Source organism: Dysidea avara, chromosome 14, assembly GCF_963678975.1.
Source record: "Dysidea avara chromosome 14, odDysAvar1.4, whole genome shotgun sequence".
NCBI classification, from domain to species: domain Eukaryota; kingdom Metazoa; phylum Porifera; class Demospongiae; order Dictyoceratida; family Dysideidae; genus Dysidea; species Dysidea avara.
The window spans coordinates 6,531,197-6,550,934 of NC_089285.1; the positions used below are offsets into that span (position 1 = coordinate 6,531,197).

A 19,738-nucleotide genomic window follows, 5' to 3' on the forward strand; every position below is an offset into this window, starting at 1 on the left:
GTATTTCAGTATTTCGTTGCAATGTGACTGCTTTATTAGAGTAAATAATATTCAGTGACTGTTCTATTAGAGTTTCTGACTGCTCTATTAGAGTATCTCGATCTTTTTAAACGGAACTGTGCAATCTGCAGATTTTCCTACTGTTAAAGTCTTATAATCACCTCAAAATGCTAGCATAATTCCTGATTCCCACACATACCTATTCAGAGTATGCCCGAAATTATGCCGGCATAATCGCCGCATCCCCGTCTGCTGGAAAATCTGCTTATGATTCTTATTGTGTATGGTCTTGGCTGAAATGATAAATGCACAAACACTAGTACTGAATGTTCAACTTGTATAATTATATCCATTATATCCTCGTCAGAGTTCCATGTCTTGTGACAAGTAGCTAGCTAGCTCAGTATCATACCAGCTGGTGAGTATTCATGAACACTGCATGAAGATACTACAATAACTAAGTGTCCTGACCATGTAGCAAGACAACAGCTGCTCAATATTAGGAATGTGTGTAATGTATGTGTATAGTCTTGTCGACAGCCAAGAGCAGTCATGTAAATACTCTAATAATGCAGTCAAGTGTGTCTAATAACTCAAACTGAACTTGACAGCCACTAATATAATGTAAATTGCTATAATATGTATTTACAACAATAATATAAAACAAATCCATTACTGGATTAATAAAAAGTACACAAATTAGATGAATAAAAATTGAAAATTTTAAAAGGGGAATAGAGATCACTGAAAAGAAAAGCCATGAAACAAGAAGGGATCGCTGGGGTGGTAATGTAAACCACACATCTCTATTTGACTCATCTCAAAATGACAGAACATGTAACTAAAATTTATGATACAAAGTCAAAATAGTGATTTGTGGTTTACATTACTACCCCAGTGATCCCTTCTTGTTTAACGGCTTTTTTCAGCAATCCCTATTCCCCTTTTAATTTTTTTTTATTCATCAATATAGAGCCATCCTGCAAGAAAAGGTCCTTTTTTATTACAAGATAAAATCTTGCAGGAGAAAGGTTCAATTCCTGGAGGATCCTGCAGTATTCTTGTGTAGGAAAAGGTCCTTTTTATTGCAAGATCTTGCATTTTTGCTCTTGCAAGATGGTTTCTTCTGGAAGTAGATGTAACTGAGTGTCAGGTATGTCAATTAATAAGATTGTGTAAACACAATAACTTTTAGTTGGTCTCAACAATGTAGTAGGGTTGGCTAGTTTAGCTTTTCAGTGGAAGGAATAATCATCAACCACAAACCTTGCAGCACATCTCTGTACTGACTCAATGCTAGATATACCAAAAACTTGAGGACTTATATAAAACGGTAGGCCTTTTTGGCGATCCAATAATCGGTACACCTCTACCTAACACTGCATACTGCACAGTCTGTTCCTGGCAATTAGATTTGTGTAGTATACATACAATCTAGTATCATTCAGTATTTGATCATAAAATATATTTTAGGTGGTATATTAACTAATACACTATAGAATTTTAAATTCCACTATTGTTGTGATCTGTGCATATGGTACATCATTTCCTAGCCCAGTTATAATCAAAATAATTTTATAACAATGTTAAACACATATAGCTACTGAGGATTTTCTGTCCATTTGAACATTGCATACTGCATGTTAATGCAGTATACGCAATACAATGTTTGAACAGACAGAATGTCATCAGTATGCTCCTCCTGTTACACAGAATTACAAGTGAAGAACAGTACGAGAAGCATGTCTGCAATCAATCCAGTCACTATGGAAAATATGGGCGATAAGCCATGCAACACAGCCACAGGGAAGCTCCATTGTGCTATTGTGAATTGACACCTTACGTTGTCAGCAAAAGAACTAGGATACAAAGGAGGACAAAGGCAAGTCCATGATACGTGTATTGAACGTACTGTGGTTGGCAAAAAGGCACATCTTGGGATGAAGCAAAGTCAAAACAGAGAAGAAATCGTGTCTGTAGCCTTATCCATTGTTGAGTTATGCTGGCTGGAGGCATCAATTAGGTAATACTGAGTCAATCAACATAAAAATCTGTTAATAGATTTTTTTTGAATTTCATAGAAACTTTTTGGATGGCCTGAAGATATTTTTGAGTTTAGCTGTGCCTAACCAGACTGTCATGGAGGGAATGGTTTTAGGGTGATATTTTTTGGTTTGAAAAGCCCAGTTCTTCATTATCAATCCCTATACAGTACTACTGTACTGTATGATACAAATTAGGGCTGACACGATCATTATATGGTTTTTTAGTATTCAAGTACTCTCTAGAGTTAATGATCGTGTACTCACAATTACTAGTTGCAAGTAGTCATACCCATTTGACATGTTTTGTACCAACCTTAAACAGTTTACAGCTTTTTTCAAGTAACAACAATGATACACACACTGTATTAAAGTACTGATGTGACCAGAAATTATGCCAATCAAACTCTACAGCCTTCATTGTGTCACTCACTGATGACAATACATCATGTGAGCTGGCTCACATGATCTTAATGAGTACTAGAGTACGAAAATCCTTAATGAGTATTCGTCAAGTATTACTATTTGTTTCAGCCCCCAAATACTAAAAATTTACATCATGTCTATCACTCTATGTAGTGCATGCTATTATAATCCATCAGTCAATACTACAACAGTACACCAACATCAAACAGTTTCAATAAACTGCTTCTGTTCTTACAATAACAACAGTGTTCTTGCGTGGCTGCAGCAGTTCCAAAGCATGTTAAATTTCTGCATTAAAAATTGATCCATCCAAGGACTCTGTGGTGATGCTCTGTCCACTAGTGGTTGCTGTATCAACACTTGAGGTACTTTGAGTTACATTCCTTTTCTTGATCTTCACCCACTGTGCAGTCTTAGGGTTATTACAGTGGGCACAAGACTGATAATAGGTGAAGAAAAAATACTAGAAAGAACAATAGGAAGATTTAAAAGCATACTCCGTGGGTCCCTGAACACAGTGTGTATGTGAGGAAAGATAAACATGTACAGTAATACTATTCTAGGGGTATTGGCATATAAACATGAATGATACGTTAGTACACAATTAAATCTGAGGGATGCTGTATAAGATTGACTGTTCTCTTGCTAAATTACCTCACTAGCTATATTATTTCAACTATCATACCTCTAGTGTGATTCTCTCTGAATTGCAATCTCACCCAAGGTATTCAATCTCACGATGAAGCAATGAAACTTAAACTTTCAACAAACACTAAATAAACTCTCTACAGTTCTGGACATTTACACACAGAGTTTGTGTCATGTGATCCTTCTCACATGAGTGTCATGTGATCCTTCTCACATGATACTGGTGTTTAAACAAGAAAATGGTGTTGATAACACTGGACTGAGACATGGGTATACTGACTGATAGTTTAATAACCATTAAGCTGCAGCAATAGACAGTAAGCATACAATAGGTAAATAACTACACAGCAATTATCAGCCTAAGGGCACATTTCTCATGTATGAGACTATTTGTCTGGTTCCACATGTGTAGACAAAAAGGTTGCTAAAATGAAAATATATATATAATAACCTGCAACACTTTCATGGTTAGAACCATGGACCACTGATGTGTGAGATCAGTGTAGTACCAACTGTGCTTCTATTGCTATAGTCTGTTTGCATTCACCAGAGCCCTCGTTTCTTGTTAATAAAAAGAAAGAGGGCTGGAGCCTCTCTAATAATTTTCTGCTGTTAGTTTTCAAAAAGATCAAATAACTCTAATAGAACAGTCAGCTGATCTAATAGAGCAGTCATTGTGTTTCAGAAGGTTAAACCCTCAAAATTTTCCTGTGGGGGCATGTCCCCAGACCCCTAGAGGGATAATGCTTTGCATGTTGACTGTGCTTGACAACAGCATAAACAGAGTCCCCCTATCTAAAAATAGTTTGCTATGACTACACGTGAGTGAAGAAGAAACCAAAGCTGAACCCGACCCTAACGCTATTACCAAGAGTATATAATAGAAACCAAGAATATCGAACAGGTGTATTACCCTGTGATTAATGATTGCATAAAGTAACATGGATATATCAGTAATTGTTCGTTTTCATTACCATTAAGGTTTGCTGTATTTAGCTAAATTTGGCCACAAAATCAAGTGAAAACATGATAGGAGTTAAAGGGAATTGACAAATGCTAAAGTTCTGGTACTACCAAGAGGATCCCTGAAGGCGTAGCAACACGCTTGTTTGTGCAACCATTGTTTTAGCAAGCTGGAGTTATCTTGGGTCCTTATTACACTTTCCTTGTACAATAACTGTTGATACTTGGTTGAATAACACAGAAAACTGGCAAACAAAGACCCATTGCCATGTGTGCATTTCAAATTACCACTTTGTGTAAATAAACAATTACTGAAATATCTGTGTTACTTTACACAATCATTAATCACAGGCTAATACACTGTTCGACACTCTTGGTTTCTATTATATACTCTTGGTATATGCTATGAAGGTAAATTTTTGGTGAGTTTGAGACATGCTATGGTTGGCACTTGCTCCAACCCTAGCTCCCCTTGAACTCACCAACCTTTATACAACTAGTGTCCTTGGGTGAGTGCCAGATGAATAGCCTGAATAAGTAGGTGTCTGGAATCAGATGAATAGCCATTACGTTATTTATTTGTTGGTGACATAATTTTAACCACATCTTTTTATTTTATTAATTATTATTGTTGGATAATGTAGCTATTAGGCAGGTACTACTGTATGGTCCAGTTCCCCCACCCCTTCCTGTCGGTGGCCCTGTTTACATACATATAAAGTATATGTGCAGTTAAGATGCTATCTGGTTACGGACGTCCTTACTTATTAATAATAAACTCTTATTAATTACCTGGAGGTGTTGGTCTTTTAGAATACAAATTGTGTGAACTAATTTCTCGCTTCTCCAAGAGAGCAGACAGTGCATCTTTGAACTCTTCTAAATCTCCACTTGATATAATTATAACAAACTGCTTACATGAGTGATCTGAACACTGAATCACTCGTATCTATATAACAAAACAGTACATACAGCTAGGTGATTTCACAAGTATAAAAAGTGTATAATACACAATATTAATTTGTGCTTGTATACAGGGCCGCCCAGAGAAATTAAGGGGCCCAGGGCAAAGAGTTAAAGTGGGGCCCCAGAGGCAAGGAGGTTTCCATTCTAAATCACTTCACCCAAACTGTAAGTTGAAGACCAAAAAAAAAAAAAAAAAAAAAGGTCACAACCTACTCACAATGACAATAGCTACCCTTCACCAACCATATCTCCTTATCTATAGGTTTGCTACACTGCTCTTCTGAAGAATACTGTGACTGCTCTATTGGGGTATATCGATCTCTTAGGCGGGTATTCGGGGGGCCCTTCGTGGGGCCTCCTGGGCCCCTTTCAGGCTGGGGCCCGGGGCAAAATGCCCCAGTTGCCCCCCCCCCCCCCCGTGGGCGGCCCTGCTTATATATGATACTGGTAAGCAATTATAAAGTAGACAAATAATTTGTACATTAATGCACCTTCACAAATATTCCACCTTTGTTCTCTCTCAAATCAACACGGCATTGTGTTTCTGTGTCACTCCAAAGAACACGAGTCTCCAGTTGTTTTTGGCGACGGCACTTCTCTCTTGACACTTGGCTCCGCTCATTTATCTTTCTCAAGAGACCATCAAAAATACCTACAAGACTTTGAGCATGACTCCATTCCATTTTGATAGTACGTGGCTATAATCAACAACAACAAACAGGATATGATAATATTATATAGTCTACTAGTTACATGAAATTGCAGAAGAACCAATGTAAAACACTTTGGGTAATCATTTTTTTTCAAATAGGCTGATACCATCGCTACATGGCACTTGAGAGAATTCCTTACAATGGATGAATGAAAATTTTTAGGGTTGTCACCCATACAGATGGTGAGAAGTCTAGACTTAACAGTAATATGTGTCCGATTATACTGTGAGGTGTTTCTCTGGTTCATTAACTTGAGTACTTTTTTCACTACAACTTTAATAAATAATTTAAAGTCTAGCTTTGTAGCTATTTAACTTGTCCACAAGACAGCATTTAACATTGTTCATCAATTATAATTCCATATATGGCACCACGGTGTTACTTTTGCAAACACTTGCAGGCAGTGGTGGAGGATGTGGGGGGTGGGGGTGCGTGACCAGAGTGTATAGATCAGGGGCCCCAGAAACTGTAGCCATTTTCACGATGTCTCAGAAAGTTCATCAGAATTAGTTTTATACACACAATTTGAAGCATTTTCAACTAAAACACCAACTTTTAAACTCATCATATGCTACAGTGTATTTGCAGTCAATAAAAACCTCTTGTGACAAAGTTTTTAGCTGTTGACTACAGCACAAAACAGCTTTTAGACAGTTGGAAATACTTGGTACAGGTGTAACACACCAACTCTTAAAGTGAAAGGTCAGTGGTTCAATTCCCACTGTAGGCAAGTACTTTTAGGAACATATTTTTAGGAAGCGCTTTGACTGCTCTATTAGGGTATTTTAGTGTTCTATTAGAATATATCAATCTTTTTTAGCCTCACTCCAATTTCGGCAAGATATTCTAAGGGTGGCTATATAGACCCCCCTCAGCAGACCGAGGGAAAGCTTCAGCCCCCCACCGCCTATGGCTACAGGTACTGCAGCGAATCTTCCATGATGAAAATAAGTACCGCGCATTAAACATCATGTAAGTCTGTTCATCTAAGTAGATAATGAGTTACTATATTGTTGAAGCCAAATGAATGATTTTGTGATTTCAGTGTGCCAAGCCAGCATACTGAAAATGATGGTTGTTTAGTATAGTATCTTGCCAAATATTCTATAGGGTAAGAGCTTCACCAAGTTTGTGGATTTAGGATTCAAACAAACATGAAATAGAGAAAAACTGACAGTTTTTAAACATTATATTGTCTGTAAACAACACCAAAGCCCAAAGGTCAAATCTGAGGTGGTTTGTCATATGCAAACTTTGCCAAGTTTCATGCTTTTATCCAAAAGTACACAAAAAGGTCTATTTAAAATGCTTAGAACCCCGACTATTTGTAAGTATGGTATCTAACAATCATTCAAATAAGTACAAGTTGAGCTGGATCCTAAAAAACACCTAAAAATTAAAAGTGGATTTTTTTTCTCTCTTGAGAGTAAACACTTCAGCCAACCAGATGATTAACGGCGACACCAAAGGTGTCTGCAACAAACTAGTATGGTTTGGTTCCATTACAAGTTAGAAAAAGGGCTGTAATGGAGATTACACTTTTAAGGCTTACCCATAGGAAATGTATAGTGAAAATGTTGATTGACTGTAAATATTATGTCAGACATTTGAACGAAAAGATTTAAAATATTTTTAGCAGGTCAAGTAGTACTACAAATGAGCCAAATTTCAACATGGTCTGTAATTGCATCTATGAGTTATTAAATGTTTTTGAGGATTCAGCTCAACAGGTACATGCTATACCATAGCTAATACCATAGTAATTATCCCCTATAATATATTCCATACAATTATTATTATTATAATAAGGCCAGGCAAAGTAGATTGCTAGTTTCTCATCAGCCACTTCCTCATTTTGATGCAGGCGGGCAGTCATTGAAGCACACAAAATCACAACAACAGTAGGCTAGCCATTTCTGTCACTACAAGGATTATCAAGAGTCTTAAAGCTATACATTTTACTACCTTCCCTAAGAAGAAAGAATTAGCTGAAAATGATAGTAATTGTAATATTTACACAGGGAATCCACCCAGTAAAACTGACTTACATTGGAGCCCTGCACATAGCTGAAAATTATGTATAGTTTGTCAAAATCCTAGCACAGCTGATAATTATAGCAGTAATGGAGGTGGCAGGGTTGAAGGTGATGCAGGCAAACTATAAATACAGTTTGGTCGCTCCATATTCCAAATATGAGACCAGGACAAATGACTTGCTGTATTAATTTTTTTTAATTCACAGAGGTTGTGCTATAGATAATATATGTCACATACAGTATATTATCACCTTGCATTTACTCAAAAGTTTTTAAGGTTTACTGCTTCTCACTGGTGGAATGCAATACCATCCGACTTCCATCCTACTATCACAGACCTCCACTACCAGCAATTCCACCATGATTGTACTTCGGAGGTTCCAGGTACAAGGCACAACACTAACTAATGGTATTGCCCTCAAGATTTTGTTGCTATAGAAGCCTTTAAAGCAAAAACTATAAATAGAATGACCTCACTTCCTTCCGCTAATCGCCTGTTTGAGTTGCGAACAAGAAGTTGTCAAATACGTATACAATGTATAGTGTATCAACTCCATGCAGACACACAATGTAATCACAGAGTTGATATGAAAGTGGAGGTTATTCCATCCTTGATACCATCGATAAGGCGAACACATGTAGACTCTATGTATTTTTGTAATTTGTGACATGAATTTCTATTTGCTTGAAATCCACCTGTACTTCGAAATTAAAATCTATGAAATTCAGATTTTACTGTTCCTACGAAAATTTCTGGTTCGAAAATAACCAGCTATATGGTAGTATACCAGTTGACAAACAATATAATTGTATCTTTATTGATTCTGGTTGTAATTCTATTTCTCCAGAAGACTGAGTTATAGTGGAGTAATTAACAGCCACTGGCGAGGCAATCAGCTCGATCAGGGTACAGCAGCAGCAGCAGCAGCAGCAGCAGCAGCAGCAGCAGCAGCAGCAGCAGCAGCAGCAGCAGCAGCAGCAGCAGCAGCAGCAGCAGCAGCAGCAGCAGCAGCAGCAGCAGCAGCAGCAGCAGCAGCAGCAGCAGCAGCAGCAGCAGCAGCAGCAGCAGCAGCAGCAGCAGCAGCAGCAGCAGCAGCAGCAGCAGCAGCAGCAGCAGCAGCAGCAGCAGCAGTAGATGGCATTGATTCCCAACAATGGCCATTATGGATAGTTTACTGCACTCACAAATCAAGGGGGAGGCACTATATATTCTGTACTCTGATCTTCGTCCTCGGTCAAAACAAAAGTCAAGCAAGAAATTTGCAGTAGGTCAAAAGACAGGCTTCGATTGTAAAAGGTATACCACAATTGGTACTTTTACAGTTACAACATAACTGTATTTTTATGAAAATATGCAAGAATTTGGTCAAGAGTCAAGCATGGATTTTAGCAAAGGGTCAAGGCATTTTTTTTTTTTTACTTTGACCCAGGACGAAGATCGGAGTACAGGGTATATGGAGTATCACCCCCTTGCAAGTGTCATTCTCTGATGCTTCTGTGATGCTTGTGAGAGCCTAAGTGAGATGTGATCTGTGTACATGACAAGAGGCGCAAAGTTGCTTGAGTAAATAAAACTTAGCTTCATTAGTTGGTTTGTCAATACCAATTTAACACTCCTGGAGCTGGCCTTTATTCCCGGATTTTGAGAGTCTGGAGATCCACCAGACCTTTTTCATGTCGGCTCATGCTGTAGGTACAGTAGATCTGCGACTACGGTCAAAGTCTTGACCAGGGAAAATTTCACCTTGACCCTTGACTTGCAGCATTTATTGTCTTTGACCTATGACTTGAGCATTTCTTGTCAAACTTTTGACCTCCACTTATTTCTCTATTTTCCTATACACACCTGTGCTTATAACCTAGTATAATATTTTTAGTGCATGCTACCAGCAGCCAGGAGAGAAAAAATCGTTATAATTACGCCTGTTGGAGCTTTAAAACATCTTCATGGAGATCCTTACTTCTTGTGAATTACGTATAATTCCGTAAACTTGATAATGCTACGTATAGTTTTCGATTGTGGGTTTCGAACCTTCCGTATCGTCTTGACCCACTGTAAGAGCTATTTTGTGGCCTTGACCGTTGACTTAGAGTTTGACCGTAGTCGCCGATCGACCTACAGCAAGACCCTGAATGACACCCCCTTGCTTTTTCCTCTCCCACACACAAAGCCGTTTGGGTATATACAAGACTACCGATATTACGCTCATAATCACGTACCTCATCTCCGGCACGGATTTTGATAATTTTTTTCTTTGATATGGCTGCTTCGATTTTCATCCCGAAATCCAATTCCTTCCTTCCTATTTATATATATCCTGTACAGGTGCGAAAGAGAAGTACAAGTTAAATATATACATTGTGTTAAGCCCTAACTTGAGGGTGTGCTCTTCAGAGTGCTACTCACTTCTAGGCATTCTTCGATTTTCACCGAGTGACGATAATATGTATATAAAAAAATCCCCCTGGTTTTCAGTAATTCTTGAAAATCGAAAAGCAAGTGTAAACGTACATATAAAGTAGTCTGGCGCCGCCCGCGTATTTTTTTTGCGAAGGGCGGGCGGCGCCAGACTACATATAAAGGTGTGGCATTGGCTGTGTGCAAATATTAGCTAATCATTAGATCTTTAGTTTTGTAATGTTGTACAATTAATTGCAATATCTGGTAATTTGTTCTACAATTTAATTGTATCTGGGTAAAAGGAATATTTTAAATGAAATAACTGTGGCTCTAAAATGGTTGCTTGAATCAATTAATGTCCTCGGGTAAGTAAATTATTCCTGATGAGTGAGTTCCCTGTTTCAGTTTCAACAAGATTAACAATTTTATCCATCCCTGATTCCCTTCTAACTAAAGTGTCGTACAGGCTCAGGTCCCTAGAGGGGTAGTTGCCTAATAAGTTGACCCAGAAAGAAAAAAATGAGAAGTCAAGATGTACTGGCAGAATGCAGGGGAAATCCCAGATCCAGGTTGTGTGGCTCCTCAGGTACTTGCAGCTAAGTCACTGCCTGACCTGGGATTTTTTTCTGTATTCAGCAGTTCTCAATTACAGGTCTCTGACTCCCTACTTCACAGGCATACTGTTGAGCTGGGGAATAACAGATTGTCCACTGCATCCCATTTAACATGTTAGTGACAAATACATTGAAAAATCACTACAATACTGCTTGCTTTCCTTTGTACTTTTTCTAGTTTATCAATATTAGTCAGAGTATAGGGTGACCAAACTACACAGGCATACTGTAATATGGATCACACTAAAGAATGATAGAATCTTTCCCTTACACTTGTTGATCACTATCTCAAATTGCACTGCAGATATGCTTGGACATTGTTTGTTGTATACAGAAGTAACGTGGAAGTTTCAAGAAAATGTTTCATCAATATAAATTCCCAAGTACTTGGCTTGTGGATCTTAAATACTTAGCCTTCTCTATACATTTGATGCAGTTTATAAACAAACGTACACAAGTTCATTACACAATAAACTGACTGAGTACTCACATTTTAATATGTCTATCTCGTCCACCACTAGCCACTTGTTCCCCATTAGTACTCCAGTCAACACTAAACACTTCATCAACATGACCTGGTAGATCCATCAGTAACTTCCTGTTCTTAATATCCCACACCTGTAGGGAAGGGTGGGTAATGAGTGGGTGGGGCTGATGGTGCAGGTCACCTTTAGTGTACTATCTGAACTACCACTACACAATAACCTGCTGTCTGCTGACCAGGAGATCTGTACGGGACAGTAGCCAAGAGTTATGTGAGATACATGTACATGCACACAAGTTTAGTACACAACTTGGAATGGTATAAAATTATATATAGCACATTATCAGTACTTCCAGATGTGGGTGGGAAGGATTTTTCTTTTTTAAAGAGATTGTATCAGTGCCTGTGTGACACTCACATGAGTAAGCAAAGCAGAATGCTACGGTAGCTACTTACAGAGAATGTCTTTAACATTAAGGATGTACCAAGTATGGACATTTTAGAATCAAAAACATTTAGTGTTAATATACTATGTGACTGGATTTGACAAAACCAGGTTTCCACACACATCCAATTCTTTGACGTTAATCACTTGTAACTTGACAACTCAAATTTCACACAATGCTTTCATTGCATTATACAATAACAGGTCCAAATTTGAAACTGACAGCATTTTTATACATTGAGTTATGGTCCTTTAGAGTCACAAATCTGGATGTGTGTGGAAGCCTGGATGTGTCAAATCCGGCCACATAATTATGTTGATTGAAGCATTACAAATTCTAAAAGGTGCACACTGGCATCTGCAGCACCATCCCATAGACACAGTTAGAACTTTTGTAGATAGCTCCTTTGCATGCCAGTTTATATGACAACTGAACTACTAGTGACTGTCATTGATCCCTACAAATCTTGACCAACGCAGACCACTTAGAAAGCAATATTATTTAGATATTTACCTAAAACTGCTCAAAACTGCGTCAAAAACCTCATCCCTGAAGTACCTTGGGAGGCTGTGCCTTCCAGATCAACCTTCTGCTGCTCCAGATGCCCACTTTGCCAAGCCCTGGATCCACCTCTGCTTTTTTAAAGTTCAATATGACATCTTCAAATGCACACATAATCACATACACAATACTAGTTCAGCTCACCTGATATACAGCACTGACACGACCCCTCAAACTAGTGATGTACCTGTATGGTGTGTATACTAGTAACATTACTAGTGTAACTATCTCCTCACTGACTTGCCCGTCCTGCCATCCCATAACTTCACTGACTTGTCAAATGAAGCACTAGCAATGAGACGAGCATCAGGAGAGAAACTGACTTGATTGATAAGTTGTTGATGACCTAAACAATATCACACTGTAATAGCCTGATGTTACAGGGTTTGCAATTTCAAGTAAAATGCATAGTGAGGTTACGCATGTGTATTTGCTATACTGTATTTACTCGATTTGTGCCCCAGGGGTACTATTATTTTTCGTCCAAAAATAAGGATAACACCCATGGAATAGTGCCGCAATATTTGAGGATGCGCTACTAATATTTTAAACCTGCCACTACTATAGCTATTCTACATTATAGTTTTATAAAACAATCACAACACGTTGCTACTTACTTTGTCTACACAGAACCTTCTTTCACTCAAGTCCTTGTAGCACAACTATGTCACCCCTCGTGCTATGTGGTCAATTTATTAACTAATATCCGGAATTTTCAATATGTGACAGCTGTTCAAGTTTTACCAGGACAATGCATTCCTCAAATCTACATTGAGATTAATACTAAAGGTATGAGAGCACTAGTAAAGAGTAATTATGAAAGTATAATGTGGCACTATTCGAGGGTGTGGTACAATTTAAAAACTTTTCAGAAACAAGCTTCAAATAGTACCGCACTACGGTACTATTCGAGGGTGTGGCATAAATCGAGTAAATATGGTATTTGGCTTTTCTTGAAGTGAAATAAGTCATGTTACACCATCCCTGTTAAAGAGATTTGTCGAGTGTATAGCAGCCTGAGGCACAATATGGACCATTGTGGTACCAGATAAATCGCTTGCAAAAACACGCATGTGTACGCATTCACACTACACAATTTGTATGAAATTTCAAGTGTTGAAACCCTGTAGTGAATACTCAGAGGCGGTTGGTCACACCATAACATGATCACATACTGCTATGTGTAATTGTACAACCAAATATGGCAACAAGTGCATGACAATAATCTTATATCTTAGTTGGAAGGTACACAAGAAGGCTTTGTCAGTGCACTCATTACTAATGGGTATGTATTGCATAATTCTTAGGAAATAGGAAACAGGAAATTTTACATTAGTGTTTACAAGGTTAAATTACGTACACACACAGCACAAGTGCTGAAGGTCTGTAGGACTCTTGGTCCTACAACTTCAAATAGGCTGTAGGCCTACAGACCTTCAGCACTTGTACTGTGAAGTCTAATAAAATAAATAAATAAAATACACTATGGCTGACACGGATGGGTAGAAATACGCATCCACACACTGCCCAAACGATTATGCTATTGATCATTCGTCTCATTTAGTAACTGTCAACTAGTTGAAACTTAGCAACTACATTGAGCCAAGATTAACCTGTAAACCCAAACCCATAACTAAACACTCAACGTTGCCCAATATAATGATAGTCATATCTTTGAACTGGTTGGGCATCAAAGCCATGAGCAAACTACATTCCCAGGTAATATCTTGCATGACAATATGCAGGTTAAACTGTAAGCAGTACCTTTAAACGCCCACACAAAAGTGGTATACGTATAATAAGGACACTATAAACCATAGTACATATTTACTATAAGATATGTACTGTATTGTACCTACCCATCATTCAATGGTTTCTTGCCAGTGGATGGTTGCCATAGGAACAGTGTGAAGTCATTAGATCCAGACACAAGTAGTTCTTCACTGATCACTTCCTAATATGGTAATAACCAATGTACCATCAGTACCTATTACTGGTACTCACCTTCACTGGTGAAGGTCACCTGTGTAGAGTAGAGATTCAAATTAGCAACACATTAAATAATGTCATTACGTAAGGGTCTAGAAAATCAAGACCCTTCTCCATATACTATACAATAAAAGTATTGTTCACATCATGACAAGGTGTATACCAAAATGGCTTCTAGAAACTTCACAGATACCGTATAGTGGGAAATTTTTGAAAGGTCAAATTTTCAAAAATGAGTACTTGATGGTAAGTTCGAAAAATATATTTGATACAGTTTCTCTCTACCATTACCATGCCGCACTGTAGATAAGACAGATTTATGAACCTAACTGGAGGAAGCTAACAATTGTTGCATTGATCACGTGTATGTAGCTACAGTAGAATTTGCTGCTTTGATTGTTCAGTATAGACACAGGCCGTGGTAGAATCGTGTCTAGCTACATATTCCTCCTTTGTGGCTTGAACCATATTGCTTGGTAGACTGTACATGGCTTTAATCCACTGAGTGGCCTGCAGATTGAGCCATCACCAGTTAGCGCTTTTCATCACTTCCAGATATTCACTATCATTTCACTCAGGCTGGAATAATAATTTTCTCGAGCTCTTAGGCTTCAAGACTCATGGTGACACTCATGGTATAGCTTGCATCGTGTTTGCCAGTGGCCTAATACCTATAGTTAGCTAACTGATAAAGTAGAAAACATGCAGCACAGGGGTGTACACAGGAATTTTGAAAAGGGGTTTCCACTACAGCTAAGTGACTGTTATATTAGAGTTACCTGACTGCTCTATTAGAGTATCTCAATCTTTTTACCAAAATCATAATTCAGAACAATGCTATAAGTGTTGCTAACATGCTAGAAACTATTATTTAACTAAGATAAAAGTTTAAAATATATCCTGTTCCAGGATATTCTGGAAACCTGAAGTTTTGATTCCTTAATCTTTCAAGTAGTGTATAAAATCCAAAGGGGTTCCTGAAACCCCTGGAAACCCCCCTCGGTATGCCCCTGCAGCACTTACCCTTGTTTATAGTTTGATAGGTACTTTTTCTGGTAAGCAAATTACATAAATGTGTTATTGAAAAGGCATTGTTGTTTCGAATTTTTTGAATACTTAACCTTTCAAAAATTTCCTTTTATACAGATATGTATGAGGTCTCTGATACTGTATACCAATTAAATTTGGCGGTGAACTAAATTTGGTGACTTGGTGATTTGTCACTAAACCGCCAAATTAAATTTTCTTCAATATTATTTTGATACCTTGGGTCCAAGCTTTTGATACCAGTTGCAGAAGTAGGTTTGGACATCCCAAGTGTGACTTCGTGGATACTACTTAAATACACCTTTAAATTATCACATGCAAATGGGTGTGGATTACAGACTAGACTAGATAATAGATACTAAAAAACTCATACTTGAATAGTGGGCATGGCTCCACGTAAGCTTGCAGGTAGTAGCAAGACATGAATTTGTGTGTAGCCATTGATAAATGGGTGAGGCTCTACGTATGCCTACAGACAGCAAATGATCCTGATAAGTGGGCATGACCCATGACTGCAGAAGGACCTGGATTTTCTTTAAAGCAGATCAGATCCAGACCTGTCCCATAAAAACGACTCTGCCAGACTCATGCATGCAGTGACTGAATCCATAATATTTCAGCACAAAAAGGATTGTACGCTACAGCACGCACCTTACACCACTCATGTGCACCGCCAATTTTTCAGTGACAGCATTTCGCCAAATTACATTTTCGCCAACTGCAATTTTATAGCAAATCACCAAATATCAGTTTTGCCAATATTTGTTGTTATACGGTAGGGCATACAACATTACTAGCCAGAGAACTACTACACAATACCTTCTGGTTTGTCATTAGCTGATTCATATGGTCCAGTCCTTAACACATAGTCAGTGTTAAGACACAGCGTGTTCACCTGACAGGAGCTCACATGATCCAGTTACTACAACATGTACACCACTAACCCAGTGACCATGTCCTGATAGTGTCCTACATAACATAATACTCCTATGGAAGATGATGGAATTCTGCTTTGTGGTAGGCATGTCATGATAGTCGTGACATATGACACGTCGTGACATAAAGCTCCATGATATGATATGACATAGGCTTCTTTGTCGTGACATAAATATCTCCAAATAATGCACACTTTTCCATTCATATTGATCAAATTTGATGCAATAAATATGAGAAAATTGACAAGTAAGTACAAGCAATGCTGGTTGTTTGATGTCATAGTTAATATAGCTGATGTTTAAGCTGATATTTTTGCATGTTTGAATCAAAATAGCTATACAGTTTCATAAGTAACAGCTTCAGTTGTGAAACTTTAAGAATTGCTTATGCCGTGACATAAACCTCTATGATATGTGACATAAAAATTTCTATGTCGTGGCATCCCTACTTTGTGGGTACGGATAATACATGTACACACACATGCACAAACATACATACACACTCACTCACTCACACACACACATACGCACACATTACGGTCTCTCCACACTTCACAGTCCTATCTTGTGATGAGGTATATATCAGTCCCTCTCCACCCCATCGTACACAAGTCACTGACTGACTGTGACCAGTTAATATCATCACTGAATGAGCCAGCCTTGTATTCCATATGTGAACTTTACTATCCTATAGTGTGGAGTACATACACTACTATCCTATAGTGTGGAGTGCATACACTACTATCCTATAGTGTGGAGTACATACACTACTATCCTATAGTGTGGAGTACATACACTACTATCCTATAGTGTGGAGTACATATACAAGATCCCTAACAGGAATTATATACCATAAAATATTATGTAATTATCAATGCAAAATATAGTGTATACAAGCACAGGCTGTTATGATCGCAGTACACAAAGTGCTATAACTACCAACACAATTAATGATAAATGTACACAAGGACCAAAAGTTGAAAGCAAGCATAAAGCTTGTACAGCTTCTAGAAAAAAAAATGTTACAGTGGTTGTTACATGTAGACCTACATGTAGCTAATTGACTATACTTTCCATTGGCATCACAATAAAAGCTAATGGAGGTAAAAGCTAAGTCCACACTGATCATTTCCAACAGTTTGACTTCACATTTACAAGTCCCATACAATTCAGTCTCGCAACTATATGCAGAACGTCTATATATGGTATGCATATGAGCATACTTACTGATGCATTGGTCTCCGTGACAACCATGTTATCCACTGTCTGTGGCCAGTTAGGAATTTCCCAATTGTTTACCAGTTACTGGGTCCCATATACACACCTGTAGATTGTATGATAAACTGATAACAATTGTATCGTGGTGTGTAGAAGAGAATTTTTCGCATAAGTATTGGATATGTCTCACACTATGTACATAGTAGGGTATTAACATACTGTGTATAACTGTGTAGTATAGTGGAACCTCTCTTAATGGTCACCTCAGCAAAATGGCCATGTGACTGGTCCCGACTGATTCCTAAACAGTTTGTACAGAAATAGTTTGCATTAAGCGGTCACCTCTATAACACATATAACAGTCAGCTTTTGGAAGCACTTCGTTATACAAAAAAGCCTCTCACAAAGCAGCCACAGCAAGTCATGACAGTGAGTAAACCAGTTACACTACTTTATACTTCTATAACATTTTATACTCACAATTGTGTTCTGTATAGATAAGCTTATAGCCACTTCATGGCTTTGTCTCTTCACATGATTCCAATTAAAGCTCACCCCACAATATGCTAATTTTTTGAATTTATCTCGGAATTTACAGTTGTGTAGTTACCAGGTAACTGTCTTTCCAGTATAAAAACCATAGCCTTTCCTTCACTGGCTTTGTAGCAAGGCAGCCTAGTGATAATGTCTCCATGTAGTGGTTTCTCGCTCTTGTTGGTCATCCTTTCTGGTTTCTGCTACTTTGTTTATGCCTGTTATGTAAGTAATGGATTGAAGAGTAGGCATGTGTGAGGATAGCTATAATCCCAGGAACCTTTGTATAAAGGCCAAACCTTGGTTTGTGGCCTATGGCTGCTTTATAGAGATATGATAGTGAGTTAGGCAGCCACCTCTCTATAAAGACCAAATATCTCTGGCCCGAAGGTGACCACTTTAGACAGGTTCCACTGTAGTAGTAGTATTATTAAGGGTGGTAGAGGGAAATGAGGTGGACAACTCCATACATTTCACTCACCTTGCCAGCTTTACAACCTGATGCAATCTTCTTCCCATCTGGTGACTAGGCAATACTGAGGATCCAATGGCAGTGAGCTACATGTATGTAGAGCAAGAGAGAAAGATAAGACACTACATCAACCTTTTAGTATGTACACTACAATAAGGTACCACTCAATTGTGTTAGCTATACAAGCACATTTCAACAACAATATGAACACCTAAAATGATACCTTTGATGTGACCATTGTAGGAATTAATTGTGAACCACAGTGCTTATATTTCAGCAGTTCCTTATAAGCGTAAGGACTCCACTGAGAAGAAGATATCAAGTTCTAAACAACAGGTACAATTAAGTTTTATATGATAAACGAGTTTTGCCATGTTTCAATTTTTTCTGAATAGCATACGTTTACAACAGCTTTTGTACCTGTCGTCGTCGATATCTCCATACCTAGCTGAAATATGAACGACCAAAAATTTATCTCCATAGGCACCTGTATAACCATTGCAGCCATTTTTATTCTCATGATGTCATAAAATGTCATTGTGGATAAGGCTCATACGTACTGTAGGAGATAAAACAAAGTGTTAAGAGATCACAAAGACTGTGTTGATAATTAGAGTATGTCAACAATTGTAGTTTTTCAGCCTCACATGCTAATGATCTCTCTCTCATGTTCTTGGCAAATTGGATTTAAGTACCACCCTCTCTGGCCAGTTTTATCTGAAATAAGAATACTGTCTCACACCTGGAATTCAAGTACTCCAATAATGGTAAATTCCAGAAGGAAATTCTAGTGTACTTTATAAATGCTCAGGTCATTTATTGGTCTAGCTAATTCTACCAGTATATTTGTCCTAGATTTGCTGGCATGGCCACCAGGGTAGTCCATAAGTGGGCAGTTGAACATGACAGATTAACGGTCTAAAGTAATCACTATTGTAATTGCTTGTGGTGACACATTTACATTACCTCTGAGACTCCCCACAAAATGTGGACATGTTTGCAACTAAACACATGACATGATAATCCCAGTCCAGCATAAACACACTTCACTCAGATGATAAAAAGTAACCTACACATCTACATACACACAGACAGACACACCTGGCATACTAGGGGTACATCTCGTCACTGCTTGAACCTTAAACCTGGCCTGTGGCTGGTACTGTATCTCAACCAGTTTCTCTGTTTGTACATCTTCTAACTGTCCCAGTGTCTCTCTCCTTCAGTCCGATGATCACCAACA

At 38.2% G+C, this 19,738-nt stretch overlaps 1 protein-coding gene across 3 annotated transcripts; it reads right to left on the minus strand.

The window, feature by feature from the left end:
* Window positions 1-2,556: 2,556 nt before the first annotated feature.
* Window positions 2,557-19,718, minus strand: LOC136244453 (notchless protein homolog 1-like). Of its 3 annotated transcripts, none has more exons than XM_066036048.1 (14): window positions 19,597-19,718; window positions 18,505-18,581; window positions 16,281-16,959; window positions 16,156-16,231; window positions 14,305-14,323; window positions 14,160-14,254; window positions 12,541-12,646; window positions 12,445-12,487; window positions 11,478-11,537; window positions 11,300-11,427; window positions 10,015-10,112; window positions 5,537-5,743; window positions 4,872-5,028; window positions 2,557-2,931 (listed from the first exon to the last, which is right to left on the minus strand). In XM_066036048.1, the coding sequence occupies exons 6-11, from the start codon at window positions 14,164-14,166 to the stop codon at window positions 10,016-10,018; spliced, it is 441 nt and encodes a 146-aa protein (XP_065892120.1). In that variant the 5' UTR covers window positions 14,167-14,254; window positions 14,305-14,323; window positions 16,156-16,231; window positions 16,281-16,959; window positions 18,505-18,581; window positions 19,597-19,718; the 3' UTR covers window positions 2,557-2,931; window positions 4,872-5,028; window positions 5,537-5,743; window position 10,015. The 3 variants fall into 3 exon arrangements, with proteins under 3 accessions (XP_065892120.1, XP_065892122.1, XP_065892121.1); XM_066036050.1 differs by lacking the exons at window positions 10,015-10,112; window positions 19,597-19,718 and adding exons at window positions 17,499-17,595; window positions 18,719-18,870 and having other exon boundaries at window positions 5,537-5,697; XM_066036049.1 differs by lacking the exons at window positions 10,015-10,112; window positions 19,597-19,718 and adding exons at window positions 17,499-17,595; window positions 18,719-18,869.
* Between the last annotated feature and the right edge of the window lie 20 nt (window positions 19,719-19,738).